This window comes from Vulpes lagopus, chromosome 8, assembly GCF_018345385.1.
Source record: "Vulpes lagopus strain Blue_001 chromosome 8, ASM1834538v1, whole genome shotgun sequence".
Taxonomy (NCBI): domain Eukaryota; kingdom Metazoa; phylum Chordata; class Mammalia; order Carnivora; family Canidae; genus Vulpes; species Vulpes lagopus.
In genome coordinates, this window is record NC_054831.1 from 107,462,083 (window position 1) to 107,481,373 (window position 19,291).

The 19,291-nt window shown below is 43.7% G+C and overlaps 1 protein-coding gene across 2 annotated transcripts in view; it reads left to right on the top strand.

The window, feature by feature from the left end:
• Positions 1 to 19,291, top strand: part of CSNK2A2 (casein kinase 2 alpha 2) — a 39,197-nt gene that overhangs the window by 19,446 nt on the left and 460 nt on the right. The window contains exons 5-12 of one of the 2 annotated variants that reach the window (XM_041766245.1): positions 3,275 to 3,334; positions 8,792 to 8,875; positions 9,671 to 9,781; positions 10,021 to 10,122; positions 10,653 to 10,753; positions 11,758 to 11,906; positions 13,414 to 13,508; positions 17,878 to 19,288. In XM_041766245.1, coding sequence (XP_041622179.1) covers positions 3,275 to 3,334; positions 8,792 to 8,875; positions 9,671 to 9,781; positions 10,021 to 10,122; positions 10,653 to 10,753; positions 11,758 to 11,906; positions 13,414 to 13,490 — 684 coding nt within the window. In that variant the 3' untranslated portion in view covers positions 13,491 to 13,508; positions 17,878 to 19,288. Of the gene's footprint in view, positions 1 to 3,274; positions 3,335 to 8,791; positions 8,876 to 9,670; positions 9,782 to 10,020; positions 10,123 to 10,652; positions 10,754 to 11,757; positions 11,907 to 13,413; positions 13,509 to 17,877; positions 19,289 to 19,291 lie in introns of those variants that run through there. The other variant, XM_041766244.1, reaches the window with a different exon arrangement.

Here is a 19,291-nt window from a genome sequence, read left to right on the forward strand (position 1 = left end):
AGTTAGCTGTGTTGGTGATTCCCACATATGGCTTGCTGAGGTGTGTAGTCCTCCTGAATGAGTTCTCAGGGATGGGGCCTGAGGAACCAATAGCTGACTGGTATGCTGAAATACACCTGCAGTCAGAGGACCAACAGGTATACAGCAAGAGCGAGGCCCACGTGAGGCCATTCCATTCTGGGTGGTAGTTTGAGACCAAAGAGGTTCTGAGGCCATTGATCAGATTGCCTTTTTTCCATTGTCCTCCTCAGACTTTCTGAGATTAATAAAAAGTCCCAGAAAATTTCCACCTTGGGCCTTTTGAGTAGTCCTAGAGTAGGCCTGGTTTCTAAGAAAATGCCAGTGTGTTTGAGGCTTTGAGACCAAACAAGGATTGATGATTGGTTTCTTCCTCAGCACCTTTGTAATCTTCTGGGAAGCATAGGCTTGTTTTTGATAAGTCACTTATTTCATGAAAACACAAGCAAAGCTAATTTCCTGCCAACATTTCACAGTTGGTTGGTTAACAATGTTCTCCACATAGCTGGCCAAGAAGAATGGAAGAAAAGTGTGGTTCTTGTGAAATTTCCCTTTATAACTTGTCATGGACTCTTAACACTTGTGTTTCCTGGAAGACAGTTTTAATTTTGTTCCATTGACTCGTGAACATCTTCAAAGGCAAATATTTATCGACTGCCTTCTGGGTACAAGCTGGGTACCCAGCTTCTGGGTACCGCCATTCATGGGTGAGGTATATATACAGCACGTGCTACTCTGCTGTTGTGTTACCCAAATACTTAGAATATGGACCAGGTTGTATGGTGGCCCCTACCATACTTGAGGGAGGGAAAGCAAAGATCTTGAGTTAGTAAACTGGTGACTACCACCAGCCACAGCACCTATTTTTTCCCCATGAGGTGTGTGCCTGATGTGCCAGGACACTAGCATGGGACTTGGGATGCAGGCAGAGTGGAGCGGCCTCTTGTTGTACACAGCCCAGTGCCTTAGTGGGGAACATTAACTGCAGGGACACCCCCGAGGACAGTAAATAGCAAGAGAGTTCAGATAAGGAAGGGGGACCACCGTCAGCTCTCTTGACTTAACAGGCTAAGGGAGAGGGATGATGTGTTCTAGGTTTGGAAAGAGGTGGGGACCCTGGAAAAGAAAGAACAGAGGAGGCAAGCAGGTTTATTTGGCCAGAGTTGGAGACCCCCTGGGGGCAACAGTGGGAACAGAGCCACAAAAGTAGACGAAGCCAGACTGTGGACCTTGGTGAGTCCTGAATTTTAGGCCCAGGAGGTAAAATGTTCTAGATGTAGTTTGGTCTCCTTCCCAGAGCTCCTAAGAGATGGGAGTGAATGTCAGTCAGCCTATCATTTGGGACTTCATAATGTATTAGGCCTGACCACTGTATTCATTTAGTGTTTTATTTTACATAACATTGAGGTTGGTTGGAGTAGCTAGAAATATTATATTGGCAATCCAAGGACGTTTTGTGTTCTGTCTTAACACCATTTACACAGATGCCTGGTATGGATACCACATGATAGGAGAGGAAAACCTTCCACAGATAAAAGTCCAAATGATAAAATACTGCATATTTGTTCTCTGTAAGCAAAATATTCCAACCCTCTGAGGGTTAGGAAATGCTTGCTTCACTGTCATGTGCCTGTATATTGACTTGAGGTTAAACTTGGCACAGTGTCTAGGAGTGATGTCCTTAATCCTCGGAGGAGGAGCTGATTTGACACCCAGAGATAGTATCTTCAGCCCGTGTCTGTACATATGGGTTGTTGGTATGCCGGCTAAGAAATCTTCCTTGCCATGTGGAGCCAAGCTGGAGGACAGAATACTTGGGTGTTTGGCTGTTCTGAAGTTGAATCCACTCCTGAGCCAGAGTGGTGCTGTGCTAGTGCCATCTGTGCAGTTCCCCCTAAGCCAGGTTAGCCTCCCATAGCAGGGCAGCTCCCAGGCACCACCGGTGTTTGATCCGCACGTTCTCATGCTCTGTGCTGGCTGCTGCCTGAGGTTGAAGAAATCAAATACTCCTACCAAGCCAGAGGGAGAATTACTCTTCTCAATGGAAAATTTGAGGAGGAAGCTAAATCCTGGTGTTCTTAGAGGATGTTAAATTTGGCAAATTGTTTATCTTTCTGAACAGGTGATATAGTTACATGGATCTAGAATATAAAATGTTACACAATGAAAAATTTCCTTTATTTCCCCGTGTGCCAGCTGCCCATCCCCCACACGCATATATACAAAATCACCCACATATTAATGTCCATATATCATAAATACAAACAAGTTGGGATGTGTAGTTTTACTTCAGTCACCCACATATTAATGTCCATATATCATTATAAATACAAACAAGTTGGGATGTGTAGTTTTACTTCTTCCTTACACAGATACATTGTATATGCTGATCAGAGCTCCTTAGAGAGCTTCCCTATTACTGCCTGAGTCTTCAGTAAAGAAACAAAGGATGTTTTAAAAAGTGTACTGATTTTCTAGAAGGTGCTGCTTTGGACTGATGGGGAAACATATACTTGGAATTGATTACTAAAAATAATAGTATAGTTTCTGATGAAGGTTTGTGATGACTTTAATGAACCTGGATGTATTAATGCTACTCTGCCTCTTAGAAATTGAAATTAAAAAAAAACAAAACTCCTAGTGGGTATGTCTGTGTCCCAGTATGAGAACTGTTTGCATCTCCTTTTGACCTGGAATCATTTTCAGTGCCTATGTCTATTCTTTTTTTCCTGTAATATCTCACTCTCGTACTCCTTTCTTAAGTCTCTTACCATCTGCCAGAACCAAAGCAGGTGGACTGTCTTGCCACTTTTTACCATGTGGGCCAATGAAGTTCTTCAGGTTCTGCTCTGCACTCAGAACTTAGTTCTCTGACGGACACTGCTGCTCCAGTGGATTACTTTGAAGTATAGTAAGAATATGAGGACAATTGGACAACTTGGGCTTTATCTCCATAATAATGTAATTTAGGGTGTTGAAATGATGGAGCATTGAACAAGTTTTTAGAAGATCCACAGTGAATTAAGTGTTTCTCTCCCTTGGAATTTCACACACACCCACCCCACACACACAAAAAAACTAAAGTATTACACACTCATCTTTGGTCTTTGTCTCATTTGTTCCAGATCAGGTGGTAAAAAGTCCTGGGGTTCTTCAGTGACTTAAGCAGCAAAGTTTACAGAGAATTATGGCCAGTATTTGGGATGACAAAATGATGAGACTAAATTAACTTTCTGCTATCTGAAATGTGTTTCAGCAACTTTACCAGATCCTGACAGACTTCGATATCCGGTTTTATATGTATGAGCTACTTAAGGTAAGTGGCATTCAGAGGCAGTGAATCTTTTCGGGTGTATTCATCAAAGGAGACTTTTTTTTTTTTTTTTTAATGATTTCAGTTAGCCAACACATAGCACGTCATTAGTTTCAGATGTAGTGTTCAGTAGTTTATCAGTCACATGTAACAAACACCCAGTGCTCATCACGTCAGGTGCCCTCCTCAATGCCTGTCACCAAGTTACTCCATCCTCCCTCCCACTTCCCAAGAAGTTTTTGAGAGGTCAAAGAGAACTCAGGTAGGTTCTCTCTTGACACTTAAAGAATTTAGTGAGGTGGTTTTGTTTGTTTTGTTTTTTTGTTTTTTAGTAGGCTCCACACCCAACATGGGGCTTGAAATCATGACCCTGAGATCTGGAGTCGCAGGCTCCACCGACGGAGCCATCCAGGTGCCCCGAGAGTTTATTTTTGTTTTTGTTTTAACTTCCATTGCGATCTCTGTTGTGGGATTTTTACGTAGAAACTTTCCTGTGGAACAGTCAGGAGATACCAAGAACATGCCAAAAATCAGAACTTCCTTCTTCATAGTTCTTGGCCTTCGGATTTTCTTTTTGCTGCTTACTTAATGCTATCAATTTTTACTGTGTAACAGATCACCCAGAACTTAACAATTTTTTAAAAATTATGTACTATTTCTCATAATTCTGTGGGATTAGCTGGGTGAGTCTTTTGACTGGTGCACATTGGTCCCAAATGGCCTCATTCACATATCTGGAATGGCAACTGGAATAGCTGAAGGCTCTTTCTATGGGGGTTAGTCTAAGCTACTTCCTCCTGTGGTGGCCTCAGGGTTCCTAGTAGCATGAGAGGGTGAAGTTAAATGTGTAAGTGCTTTTCAAGCGTCTACTTGTGTCATGTCTCTTAATGCCCTGTTGACCAAAGCATATCCTGGCCAAACCTAGATTCAAAGGGTGGGGAAGTAGACTTCACTTTTTGATGGGCCAGAGCATTGAAGTCCCAGTAGAAAGGGACACGCATACTGGGTGGGCAGGCATTTGCAATCTCCTTTCTCTTGTCATCACTCATAATCCCCTTCCCAGCCTATCCTCTAGCCCTGACTGACCTAGACATGCAAGGAGAGGTAATGGGTGGCCCTTTTAGGACACTTAGTAATCCCAAGATGGAAATTTTGAAGCATTACTGGTTGGTGGAGGAATGACCTTTTTTTAGTTTGTCTAGGTACACACTTAGGTAAAGAATTCTGGGACACCTGGGTAGCTCAGGGGTTAAGCCCCTGCCTTCAGCCCAGGGCACGATCCTGGAGTCCTGGGATCAAGTCCTACACTGGGCTCCCTACATGGAGCCTGCTTCTCCCTCTGCCTATGTCTCTACGTGTGTGTGTGTGTGTGTGTGTGTGTGTCATGAATAAATAATTAAAATATTTTTTAAAAACACACTTAGGTAAAGAATTCTAAAAAGGCTTGTAAATTGGAATAGACCAATGGCTCCTAGGTTGTTTTGAGTCTGGATCACTAAGAATCTAATGAGAATTTTTAAACTCCCCCCCACCACCAAAATGCATGTGTAAATACACAGTATTACATAACGTTTTATGGGGTGTGGGGATCTCAGTTTAAGAACCTCTGAAAGATAGAGATGATTAAGTTATTGGCATTATTGAAGAAAATTGCCAAGATGGAGATTGGATGGGATTGTGAACAATTACTTGAACAAAATCCCAAGTTTAATTAAGGCTGAGTTTCAGGGAATGGGAGTTTGAAGAACTAGCCCCGTACGGTGAATGTATTTTCTTAGAAGCACTTACACAAACCTCTTATCATTAGTACCAAGGTGGTAGATTTAAGAGTCCACTCTTAAAACTAATGGGTCTTTCTTTTGTCAATAAGGTCAGAAACATTTGAAGGTAGAACTTGGTGTATTACATCTTTCTGCATGTCCTTTCCATGCCAGAATTGAAGATGTCGGTGGAGAAGAGGTTATTAGTGGTGGTGTGGTCTTGTGAGCTGTCAGGCTAGCTCCTTCCCTGGGGGTGCTTTCCAGAGAACCCCATGCATTCACCCAACAAGAGCCGCAATCTAAATCTCACAGTCAGTTATTTTTAAGTAAGGTGTTAAGATTTTGTGTTTTTAACTTACCACACCAAAGATGAAGATTTATAACCTTGCACAGTTGTCCTTAGGTCAAGTAAAGACATCCCGATGACACAAGTCTCCACAAGCTGGTCATTCAGACAGTCCTTTGTATCTGATATCCCTTCTGCTTTCTGGAGGTAGCGGCCAGGCAGGCAGTAAGGACATTCTTTCTGCTAATGAGGCACAGGACCCCAGACGAAGCTTGAAAAATGTCTTTCATGCCTAATGATCAGATAATGCCAGATTTTGAAAGTGAAATAGCTCCCCCAAGGAATTTAAAAGCATGTCAGTGACTCCAGGGAGTCTGACTAGTGAACTTGGCACAAGAATTAATTCCCTTCCTCTACTTGTTCAGCCTCTGCTCAGGTATTTCTCACACCCCAGGTATTATGGTCCTTATTAGTTCATTCCTTTGGACACAGACTAGGCAAAATAACAGAATTGACACTTGCCAGATTTTCTCTTTGGGGGAACTAGATGAGGAAGAGGAAATCTTCAGCTTCACTGAAAAAGTGGAAGAAACTGAGGCAGAGGGCTGTGAAGTGGTTGTTGGGTGCCTGTGCTCAGATCCAGGGAACTTTGTCCTCAGGAGCCCTGGTTTCCTAAGATACTGCCACAGAGCCGTTGTGGAATCTTGCTACACCTGTTGTTGCAAAACAAAACAGAGAAAAATTACATTGAAGTAGAACTTCCGTAAATGAATAAATCTTAAGTGTACAGGTTTTTGGGTTTTTACATAAGTGGAACCTTCACCAGATCTACATAGTACTATGCTGTCCAGTACAGTAGCTGTTGCCCACAGGCAGCTATTTAAGTTTTAATTAAAATTTGAAATTCCTTTCCTTTATCACAGTAGCCACATTTCAGATGTGCAGTGGCCTCGTGTGGCTAGTGGCTACCATATTGGACAGTGCAGATATAGAATATTTCTATCATCACTGAAAGTTCTGTTGGACAGGCCTGGCAGAGAAAAAGGAATACCCCAGAAGGCTGTCCTGTGCCCCCTCTCTTCCGGATCTCCTTTTCTGAAGATAATATTCTCAATTCTACCACCAGTTTAGTTTTGCATGTTTTTTTACCTTCATATAAAAAGCATCGCACACTGTTTACTTTTTTGTGTCTGGGGAAAAGCAAAATTTGTTTATTCCTGGATTTGCTGATCTTGGGGATCATTCTTGGACCCAGTCCAGTGGTTTTCAACCAAGTCAAATTGACAAAATCTGGAACCATTTGTGGTTGTCACAATTTGGAGGAGTGCAGCTGGCATCTGGTGAGAAGAGCCCAGGGATTCTTTTAAACATCATGCAGCTCCCCACAGCAAAGAATTATCTGGTCCAAAATATCAGCACAGCTGAGGTTGAAAAACCCTGATTTTGTCCTGTGGAAAACTCCCCTAAAACCACTCAGTGCCAAGCACATAGTAGGAACCACAAGATAGTAGGTTGCTGTTTTGTTACTCAAGAAGAAAATCATGGCACTCAGGTAGGCTTTAGTGCTTTTTAAGACAAGCCATAGGGCATAATTTAAAATTTATGGGAATAGTTACTGTGTTCAAAAAAGGAGAAATAGAAGCAAATTTTTGTATTCTCTAAAACCACCCAAAGAAACAATGAGTAAAAGATTTGAATCAGTATTTGTCCAGAGAAGATACAGCATGACCACTAACACCCAAAAAGATGTCAACCTGATCCCTGAGTAAGGAAATATAATTCAAATCCACATGAGATTCCACTTCAGACCGGCCAGAAAAACGATAATCACAAAGATGAAGCAGTGACAAGTGTTGACGAGGATGTGGAGAAACAACCTTCATACATTACCAGTGGGAATGTAAACTGGAGCAGGCACTTTGGAGAACAATTAGGCAGACTCTTAAAAAGTTTGATGTATGGGATCCCTGGGTGGCGCAGCGGTTTAGCGCCTGCCTTTGGCCCAGGGCGCGATCCTGGAGACTCGGGATCGAATCCCACATCGGGCTCCCGGTGCATGGAGCCTGCTTCTCCCTCTGCCTGTGTCTCTGCCTCTCTCTCTCTCTCTCTCTCTGTGACTATCATACATAAATAAATAAAAATTAAAAAAAAAAAAAAAGTTTACAAAAAAAAAAAAAAGTTTGATGTAAACTAATATAAAACTCAGCACTTCCACCCTCAGGAATCTGCATGAGAGAAATGAAAGCCTGTGTCCTCTCAAAGGCCTGTATATGAATATTCATAAGCAGCCTTATTCATAATACCCACAAACTGGAAACAGCCCAGATAGCCATCAACTAGTACATCCATACAGTGGAATGCTACTCAGGAAGAAAAACGTAACACAGATGAATCTCAGCAATATAATGCTGAGGGAAAGAAGACAGAGTACTGGGCAGCCCCGGTGGCACAGTGGGTTTAGCGCTGCCTACAGCCCAGGGTGTGATCCTGGAGACCCAGGATCGAGTTCCACGTCAGGCTCCCTGCATGGAGCCTGCTTCTCCCTCTGCCTGTGACTCTGCCTCTCTCTCTCTCTCTCTCAGTAAATAAATAAAATCTAAAAAAAAAAAAGAAGAGTACTGTATATTGTACCATTCCACTTTACAATTGTCCAGAAAAGGCAGATCAGTAGCAATGGCAAGTTTGTGGTTACTGCTGAGGTAGGGGGCAAATGGGAATGGTGACCAATCCCATGCAAGCTGCTGGGGAATTTTTGGGATGATGGCAGAAGTTTCAAGACTGGATTGTGGTGCCAGTCGCACAATTCTATGAATGTGCTCAAAAAAATCATTGGCTTATACACTTAAAATCTTACCTGTATATCCTCTATCTTATAGGAAGCAATATCTTCCCTTAGAGGAAAATTAGAATCCTTAAAGGCCAGGTGGCTTAAGGATTATTTGTAAAAGAAAATACTAATACTAGAATACTTGTTAATCCCAAAAGTCCACAGTGGGCACTTGTCTAGAAGACAAACCATGTCAAATGTCACAGTTTGCCATTCCCATTTGAATCACTATGAGAGGGGACTCTAGTGAGTTTCCCAGGTCCTTTGAGTTAGACCAATAGATTAATGTATGATTCCTAAGTCAAAGTGACTGGTAAAGTGTTACTTACTAACTGCAAGTAGCAGGAGTGTCCAGAGAAGTGTCTCCTATCTTCCCTCCTTAACGCAGCCCCTTTTCCTCCGGCTGCCAGCATAGTGTGCACAGAGTGCTAGGGGTACCATCTGAGGCATGGTTATTGTCCTCTGTCGCAGCAGTAAGCTGCCCCTTGGGAGATTGTATTCACATGAAGCTGTCACAAATAATATGCTTGCGTTGGGAGGTTGGTAGACAGTGTGCTTACTTTTCTCTGTGCTTTCTTATCTAATAGGCTCTGGATTACTGCCACAGCAAGGGAATCATGCACAGGGATGTGAAACCTCACAATGTCATGATAGATCACCAACAGAAAAAGGTACCGTTGCAGCCAGGCAGCAACAAGGCTTTTCTTAGAAGGTCTAGGGCAGACCACAACTCTAGGTATTGACCTAGGAGGGGCTGCAGACCAGTACTGTTTTCTTTGGCAGACTTGTGTTGCTGTTATTTCTCCGGTCTCCAGTGTTGCTTTCTGCTCTGCATGAGCATGGTACACAAGGAAAGTAGACCCGTGAGCCTAACTGTAGTCCCTTGTTTATTTTGGTCATGGTTTTCCAGAGGGCCTCGCAAAGAAACTCCAGCAGATGATTTGTACTTCTTTTAATGACCCTTAGACCAGTCTGCCTAGCCTTTACACTTGGGTCCCTCCTGTTTTTCATATCCAATTCTGGTTGTCCCTGATTGGTGAGTAAGTGATTCTACTACTGTGTGATTAATAAAAAGCTGGAGCAATGCTTCAATCCTGGGGTGGGGCCTGGGTCTCCAACCCTTTCTGTTGTGGCTTGAGCTTATGATGGGAGCTGTTAATAATGGGGGAATGTGTTATATGCAAGTAAAACAGAGGCAGAGTAAAAAAGCTTAAGCTTGATTGATGGGAAGAGAATGATAAGCCAGGATAATTTAAATTAAAAAAAAAAAAAGCAAATAAGATTCTGAGAGCTCTACTCTAGAGGTGACCTCTTCCACAGTTGCTGAAAGGGTAATTTTTGCCAGTGCACTGGCTAACATTTGTTATGTAGCGCACATATTGTCAACTAACGTGATGTGGCCTTTTTCTAAGGCACGGGCGTCTAGAAACACTCCTTTACGGGTTTGATTTCTGTTGTGTTTGTAGCTGCGGCTCATAGACTGGGGTCTGGCAGAGTTCTACCACCCTGCTCAGGAATACAATGTCCGTGTAGCATCAAGGTACTTCAAGGGCCCGGAGCTCCTTGTGGACTATCAGGTACAACTCACACCTCCTTTGTGTGTTTCCTTAGGGCTTCTCCTCGTGTGCTGTTTATTAAGTCAGTTTGGATAAATTCAAAACCCCAGCCTGAAGCAGTCATTTCAGATTTTTCTCAGTGACTTTTTTTTTTATTTGAATTCTAAAATATGTGCAAAGGTCAACTGAAGACTAGAAATCCAGATCAAAGAAATACATTTGCAACACCTTTCACTAACAGGCTGACCTTGTTTCCCCAGATGTATGATTACAGCTTGGACATGTGGAGTTTGGGCTGTATGTTAGCAAGCATGATCTTTCGAAAGGAGCCCTTCTTTCACGGACAGGACAACTATGACCAGGTGAGCAAACACTAACTGGCTCTTCCCCATGTGGGGGCACATGCCAAGGAAATGGGAGTCTGTTGACAGGGATGCTATCCTTGAGCCACTCAGTGTCTGCACTTAAGTTCTCCTTCAGGGTAAAGAGCTTCATGAGATTTTGTCTGTGGTTACCAGGTCCCCAAACATAGAGCCAGATAAAGCTATCTTATTAAGCTCCACGTATGCCCCACAGTGAGTCTGTGAAGAAGTCAGACACACCTTGTCTAACAAAACTAGCTTCTAGTCATTAGATTGTGATGCCCCCGTAATTGTCAGCTTCTGGAAGATTATTGTCATAAGTTATTACCATTTTAAAGGGAGTTTGGAAATTTGCTTTCTGTGAACATCATTGGCCTTTGGTCTGCCTCCTCTCAGCCCCGGGCTCCAATCTGCCTCTGGTCCCTGGAGATTCAGTGATGGGAAGTCCTCTCATTTCTTGGGATAGCATCCTCACAGGCTTGCGGTGAGCTCTGTGCTCAGTAATTTGGTCAGTTTGTTTTGTGTTTCAGCTTGTTCGCATTGCCAAGGTTCTGGGTACAGATGAACTGTATGGGTATCTGAAGAAGTATCACATAGACCTAGATCCGCACTTCAACGATATCCTGGGACAGTAAGTAAGAGAGAGGGAGAGAGAACGAGGGTTTTAACTAAACCCATTTCAGAAGAGGGAATATTCGCCGAAATCACTTGCTAATCATAGCAAAGTTGAAAATACCCTTCTTTTTTCTCATGTATGCTTTTTAAAACTTGTTTTGAGGTTTGGGCATTGTTTACATGTGTCTTCTGATCGTTGTACTTCTTCAAGAGATAACCTGTCAGTCCATAGAAAATAAAAGACAAAATCCTGTTACAGTGAAAAGCTCTGCAGGACAGTGTATGCTTATTTTAATGGAAAATCTTAGAAAGCTGTGATTCTTCTTTGAGGAAGAGATTTATAGTTTTTTTTCTTGTTCTATTTAATGGGTTTTCTACAAGGTGGCAAATTTTATTTTATTTTTTTAAGATTTTATTTATTTATTCATGATAGACAGAGAGAGAGAGAGAGAGAGAGAGGCAGAGACACAGGCAGAGGGAGAAGCAGGCAGGCTCCATGCCAGGAGCCTGATGTGGGACTCGATCCCGGGACTCCAGGATCGCGCCCTGGGCCAAAGGCAGGCGCCAAACCACTGAGCCACCCAGGGATCCCCCCAACGTGGCAAATTTTAAAGCATATTTGCAGGTACAGTGCACTAGTGTTGAAAAGTAAATGCGTTGACAGTTCCAGTGTTTTGTGGAGCCTCTGTTTCCAAGGCTAGCTCTCTAAATATTTTTGCTGCACAACCTCAGTGCCCACCAGAATTGACTAAAAGCCTGATGCATAAGAAATGATCTAGGAAGGTGCCACAAATTCTAAATCAGATGTAGAAGCTTTCGTTCATTTTATCAGAGAGCATGTTTTTTGTTTCAGGATGCCTCAGATATTCCGGTGGAGGGTGGGGCAGACACCTGTGAGAATGAGATTTAATGAGTTTATAATCCTCCTGGGGTTCTAAGATTCTATTGGCTTTAACCATGGTAATGTCTGGATTCTTGTTGAATTGAATCTCAGTACCAGTGCTTCCCTTTCCTCCTCAGACATTCACGGAAACGCTGGGAAAACTTTATCCATAGTGAGAACAGACACCTCGTCAGCCCTGAGGCCCTAGATCTTCTGGACAAACTTCTGCGATACGACCATCAACAGAGACTGACCGCCAAAGAGGCCATGGAGCATCCCTACTTCTGTGAGTCTCCAGGGACCATTTGCAGGGGCCTGATTTATTAAAGGAATAAGTCTCCTGTTCTTTATCTTTGAGGCCAGTCAGGAGAATTCTAGGTGTTTGGATTGAATCATCCTTGGAATTTGACCTCATTCATTCTGGACTATTGAGACAGCTCTTGCAGTTCCTTTTCTTGATCTGCAGAGGTGTTTGCTTGTCCACTGCCATAGCTCCCCTTGAGTCTGGTCTGCAGACCGTTCCCTGTGGCCCTGGGTTGAGAGATCACAAATATCTGAACTTTGTTTTCGGATATATCTGTGTGGAAACCTAATCAAACATGTTTTTTCCCCTCAGAAAACAAAGTAGTTGGTTAAAAGTAATAAGATGACCATAGTATATTTTTAAAGAAGGAAATGAGTTAAATTCAGTAAAAGGAATCTAAAGACAGGAAAGCACCTATGGAAGGACCTCACTAAAATCCTACCTGAGTTAAAGAATTTTTAGGTCTCACTTCAGAGTGTGTATATATGTATGTATGTATGTATTCACTGCACATGGTTGCTTCTGGGCTGCCTGCGTACAGCTCCCTGGCCCCTCCCTCCCAATAAAGTATGTCTCAGATAGACTTTCCCCTTAATTGTTGGCAACATGAGATGATTTAGTCCAGGCACAGAGGATATAGGGGATATAGGTTACAGGACCAGTCTCAGCCCACTCTCTGGATCAAGAAGAAAACCTTCAGCCTGTCTCTTGCTTGGCCAGTATACTATCTACCCTTCTTTCCTTCCCCTCTGGAGATTAAGCGCATCTTACCTGAAGAATACAAATTTTGAAGCTGTTGGCCCATAAGCATTAGTAGACAGCAAATTGGAAAGGTTTTACCCTTTGGCCTTCTAGACCTCTTTTTTTTTTTTTTTTTTTTTAAACCTTCTAGACCTCTAACAAGTACAACCCAGAGGTCCTTTTTCCAATTTCTGGCACAAGATGCTATTTTCACCTTTGAGTTAGATTGAATTAAGAATTTTGGTGTTTGTGATACGTAATTCATGATCCGTCTACTTTTCTGAACACACATCTTCCGTCAAAAAAAAAAGTTTCAAATAACTGTTGCTTAAAATTAATAGGTCTTCTAATGGCTCTTTTCATTCCTTTGCTCCCAAGTGCTCATTACTGCACATGATTTGAAGAAATTGGGGGTTGGATCTGACATAGTATCTAAGGAAAATAACACACAGGAAGATTAGTAGTGATTTTGAGCTGTGGGAAGTCAGTGTGTGTGGGCCTCAGTCGTTGAACTTGCCCTCTGAGGCAAGTATAAGGGTTGACTCTAAGAGCAAATTCCCGGTTATTTTTCAGTGTCTGATTTTTCTCCAACCTTCGTTCTGTGATTTCTGTCACTCTTCTGGCCTCAGCTCTCTCGTCAGTCTGTCCATCTCTCTCTTTGTCCCACTGTGGAAGGGGGTTTGTCATGATGATGTCTCTGTCACCTCCAAGCCCAGACTTGGCTGACTCCCATCCTGTTTTCTTGCAGACCCCGTGGTAAAGGAGCAGTCCCAGCCTTGTGCAGACAATGCTGTGCTTTCCAGTGGCCTCACGGCAGCCCGGTGAAAACTTGGAAGGCGACGGGTAATGAGGCATTGATGCTTGCCAATAAAACCAACCAACCAAACACAAATCTTGAAGGAAAACTACAATGTGATAAAAAGAAATTCTAGTCATTCCTTCTAAATGCAAAGAAGAGTAAAGACCTAAATGTCTGTCAAAAAGAAAGAAATCCCCCAGTACTAGTCTACAGGGAGCTGCTATCGTGGCAGTGTGACGATGCACATAGTTCAGGATCTGAGGGAACACTCCCTTTGGAATGCATGGGAGATGAGAGACTCGGAGTTGTTGTACATTTACCTTTATTTAACAGGAGACCGCTGTTAAATTAACCCATTCAGTCAACAAGCTCTGAATATCTGACTTCCTATCTATTCCACTGTGGTCTGGGTTTCCTTTGGTGAGATTCAGGCTCAAGTTTTAGCTAAGTCAGCAGTCTGTACTGACACACCAGCCTCATTTAAGAAAAGGAGATATTAAAACAGTGACAGTATTTTTTTTTAAGCTTTTACAAATTCATGTTTTATGTATTTTTTTATGACATGAGCTCTCTAGGAAATGTACCTCACCACTGCAGTTTTCTTCTAAGTGTACTCATTTGGGAGCAAACTGCAATCACTCATAAGAGGCCCCTTTGATGTCAGGAGTCATCACTTGAGACCTTGTGATGCCGTGAACAGGTCCATCTGACTCATCAAAAGTTCAATGCGAAGTGCATAACTTGGAGCTCACTGTAACCTTTGTTGATTTGCCTAACCATAAAATCTTGTTGCTATTTTTTCTGTGTAGCCTTTTTTTTCCTTTAGCAGCCTTATAAGGAAAACCTTACCATTTCCTAGCACATACGTCCCTGTTTGTGCACCTATGTTCATGCACCTCTCTGAAACAGAGACTTTTTGGTTACAACTGTAATGAAAGCTGGTCTTCAGGAAGGTTGGGAGTGAGAGAAATATCCTATTAGAGTGTACTTAGGAAAGACCTGTTGGTTAAGGAAAATGTAGTCCCCTGCCCCCACCCCTTTTTGCCTCTCTTTATCCCCATGAGAAGCAGTTTCCCTCTATGATTTGGGTAACCTGCATCTTGAAACTCTGAGAGGTGATAAGTGGATGTGATGGCAGAGCTGTCTTCTTCACATGCAGGGACTGGGGTTGCATGTGCAAGGTGGCCCACTCCTAGGCGGCTGAGCAGAGCAACATCATACGAGGGACCTGGGGTCAGGGAGGGCCGGGGGGTGCGGGTTGGAGCTCCTGGAGCAAGTGTCAGAGCTTGGGATCCATTGTGCTAGCTTTCAGGTTAGCAAAGGAAGCTAGATTCTGCTTTAAAAAGTAAATAGTCGGGCTGATTTCATTTTGGGGACTTGTCACCAGTATGGTTTGTAGGCAGTCCCCTCCCCCCAGTTGCAGAGCCATGCCACAGCTGTGGGGACTTTACAGCTAGGCTAGAGCTTGAGGTGTCTACCCACATCATACCTTAGGATTTCTTTATTACCTATTTAATAATGCCATACATTTTTATAAGGTTAGATTGTTCATTTGAAAACATCTGTTTACATTCCATATTCCAATAAAATCATACTGGTATTGGTAGCAGGTCCTATCTTATCTCTAAATGTAGATTGTATTTTTGTCGTTTGGTTGGTGGGAATTTAAAATGCAGAGAAAACTCTTACTAGAGTTGAGCTTACAGATAGAAAATTTTTAAAAAAGATCCTAACCCCAAAGCCAGGAAATGCATTCATTTAAAGTTCTCGTACCAGTACTACCTGCCTGTATTGCACATTCTGTGTCAATGTATGCATTTGTTCTACCTGAAAATCAAAGCCAAGACATGAGCTCTCAGCTGGACCTGTCAGGCAGCAGCAGCTTTCTGATGTGCCCTTCTAGGCAACACTGTTGGTAGTTATCAGGGAGATGTGCCACTGTGTGTCTTTTTTGCCCCCCCCCCCCCCCCCCGCCTTTCGTCTCTTCTGTCACTCGTTCTCTCCCCTCCCCAATCTTTTTTTTTTTTTAAGTTGCCTGTCTGGACTAGGCATGGGGAGTACCTGAAGGGTCTTGGTGAAGTACAAACCCCATTTCTTTCCCTTGGGTTCCCAAGAGGCAGTTGAAAGCATCTGGAAGAGTACACTTGGGTCCTTAACCATTGTACAGATGTACTTCTGCCTCTCTCTGTTGATCATAATTTAGTCAGTGCAGACAGAGCTAACCTGCCTATCCTGGGGCTCTGTGACTGTGGCTCTGACATGGGAGTAATTCTTCCTTTTTATGCATGGGTTACTCTTCCACCACCTATACTTTTCACTTCTCTTCCCACCTTAAGACGACATAACTGAGTTGTTTTGTTTTGTTTTGTTTTGTTTTTTGACATAACTGAGTTTAACCCCTTTCTGAGTCTGGCCTTGATATCTGGCTGGCTGGCCGTAGGCTGTTCTTTCCCAAACTAAAGTGAGTCCAGTCCAGACCTTTTCTCTTACCCGTCTCCAGATATACCGTAGCTCCCCCGAGATTTCAGAGTACTTACCTGGGTTAGGAGGTAGTCCATGGAGAGTTCCAAAATTGGGGGAAGAGGCAGGGGAAGATGATGAGAGAGAGAAGGGTGTAGGTGGATGTGTGTGTGGGTGGATGTGTGAATGAGTGGGAGTCTGCTCCTATATTTTAGACTTAAGCTATGGTAGATTTACCCACCCAATATCCTTTTCGGTCAGCAGAGTATTTCTTAAATCCATCTCAGTAATTTTGATTAGCCATCTATTTGCTTTGTTACCTTATAATCAATTAAAAGTGCCTATGATAAGGACTTAGTTATTTCCTAAAGAAAAGCAAAAACTGTGGGGAACAGGGTAGCGTTGCACTATCATCTCAGGTTCCACCTGTGTTCAACAACATAGGCCTGGTATGGTGAGAACAAAAAGTTCCCCTGCCAAATTCAGATTGGTCTGTCAGGGCTGCTGGGCCACAAGTAAGCATAAGTACAAGGCTTGGTTTCAGCTGACAGGTCCCTATGGCAGGAGCAGAACTGATGAAATGCCACATGGTCTTTTCATCTGCAGTTTGCTTGCAGTTCATTCTCCCCTGGATTATATCAGCTGTCTACCCCTGTCCCATTCCTATAGGAGGTGACTGGGTGGGAGAAGCCAAGTGGACAGTGCAGACCAAGCATTCCTGGGTCTTCTCACCAATGAGAGCAGTGCCGATGGCGGCTCTCTGAGGCACCTACACACCGGCCACGTGCCAGGTCTAACAGACCTTCTCTAGCACACCGCTGCTCACCAGGCTCAAAGCTGCTGTGTTCCCTTCAGAGAAGGAAGAGGCTCAGTCTGCTTGGCTGGAGAAGACAGAAGAGCTTAATCCTTGGGGGCTCAGAGAGGAGGTGGTTATAAGAAAGGGAACAGTAAGAAAATCAGTCAAAGGGTAGATAATTGAGGAGGGAGCATGACTTCTTGAGAGAGTTAGGGGGCACCATGTTCATGATCTGGAATTGTGTCCTGAGTTGGGCACGGCACCCTGGACTGATCCCGGTGGGACTGGAAGATGGTGCCCTTGGGGCAGATGCTGAGTCTCAGAAAAAGCTGGTGGCGTTGGGTCTTGGTCCACACCTACTCAGGGAAATAACTTAGGTTCTCCCAGGTGCTGTATTAAGGATGGAAGCAAAACTATTTGGGGAACACAAGCAGCAATTGGAAGAATTTTTATATATGATTGAAATGGTTCTAAGCCCACTCAGCAGTTTCCCTTAATGCCAGTTCAGACTGCACGATTTGTTTGGAAACCTGTTACTGCATGAGCACCCATGGGAAAAAGCAAACTTCCCTCCTGCAAATAAATGGGATTGAATAATAACAGATCAGCGTTAAGGTCATTGAAACCTAAGCCCTTCCAAAAGCAAAAAGCAGGGTCCATGGGGGCACACGAGAAGCCACAGTTTATCAGTGAGTTTAATAAATCTGAGATGGCATAACATCCTGCTTTTAATAACTAACCCCAGGGTGGGAGTTGGGGAGAGGAGGTGGCGGTGAAGCATCTGGCCAAGAAAACCAGTAATAATACATACTTTTGAGCTCTATGGATGTGTTCATGGAAACAACTGCAAGCAGGTGCTGTGGAGGCTGGGGAAAGTGATGTGATGGGTTATACAGCTGATGGGATGAGTACTTCTGTGTAGAGACTCAACAATGTGCTACAAATGTGATACTTAACCCTGAACTGCATGTATTGGGGATTGTTCAAAAAAAAAAAAAAAACCTTTCATTGAATCAATAAATTAACAGTTTTGCACTTGCTGGCTTTTCTTGCTGTAAATGGTAACTAAGAGGTTGGGACAGAAATCTTGACACCCTGTGGAAAGCTTGGATAAATCTTCAAGACCCATGGAGCCAACTATTTCCTTCTGTTTGCAGAAAAGCACCACTGCCTGGGTTGCTATCCTTTCCAAATGACCACTTCAGACGCACTTGGCCACCTCTTTGTATCACTGGATGACTGATGCATGACTGACGTGCTGCTGCCCTTAGAGGAAAGACAAATGCCATGTTAACTCCTGTTTTCATAAATAAAAATGTTGATAACCACCATCTTCCCAAAGCGGGAGACAAGCCACTGTTCTGAGGACCTTAAGCTTGTATTTCCTGTGTCTTGGGGGAGAGAAGGGGGAAACCTTGAACTGCAAAGATGTGTGCTATGGAGGTTGCAGTGAATCCCTATGTTCCGGTGGGGCTTTCCTTTACTGAGAGAGGCGGGGCTAGACTGGTGTCCCAATGGGGGCTTGTGTGGTTCCTTGGCACTTGCTCCCTCATTGCCCTCCCCAGGCACCTGCTCCTGGGATCGGCCCATTCCAGTGCACAGCTTTCACCTTTGTGGCAGAGCGCTCTGTGTTGATGAAAACCTCTCCCCACCCCCATTCCTTGCATCACAAGCAGGCACACGCTATTGAGTCTGCATTTGGCAGATGGTGGTGTCTTTAATTAGTGTGCTTCTCACTGACGGATCCCTCTGTGGCGCTGGACAATTGGGAATCAGTTGCCGAAGTGCTGAAAGGCAAATAAGACCCTTCTTTCCTAACCTTCCACACCATGTGGCCTTGCTCAAGAGTATAGAACCCTTCCTTTGTCCAGGGAAAGTTTTCATGAGACGATGTTTCTGTAACAGCTTCCTTCCCAAGGGCATAGTCCTTTCTCTTGTTGGTGTTAGGGTGGATCTCTGAGACACTGCTATAATTCTGGCATCTCACCGCCCCACTTCACTGTGCTGGACGTGGAAGAAGAAATGGGGTTTTCAGGCCATGCCACACAGCTGCTCCCAGGGGAAAGTTAAAAATATTTGAGCTCCCTTTCTACTCTTTGTTTATTTGTGGACTTGGCACTTTCCTGGTGTAAATACAGTCCTCTGATTAGTCCCGAGGTGTCCTCAGTAAATGAGGCCACGGCTGATGGGGATGTGGAGTTGGAAATGCCGAGCTTCTTGCTCAGCTTGCACAGAATGGTCAAAAGGCCTCGGGGCTTCTAAATCAGTGTTCTGGGCCCAAGAGGTGGGGAGGAGACCCAGGGAACACACGCTACAACCAGAGCTTTCCCTTTGCTTTTCCAGAAGACCACACCTTAGACCATCTTTGTTAGCAGCAATCACAAGAGGAAGGAAGAGGGTATTGCTCTGAAACCTGAGATCATAAAGTTAGTTCTTACTAGGTTTTCCACGAAGCGGCATGGGAAAGTTAAGCTTGTACTCTGTTCCCAGCACTCTAGCCGCAGGCAAGTGGAAGCCTGTCCTCACTCCAGGTCAGATTGATTAATGCCATCTTTCCCCTCCTCCCATCTC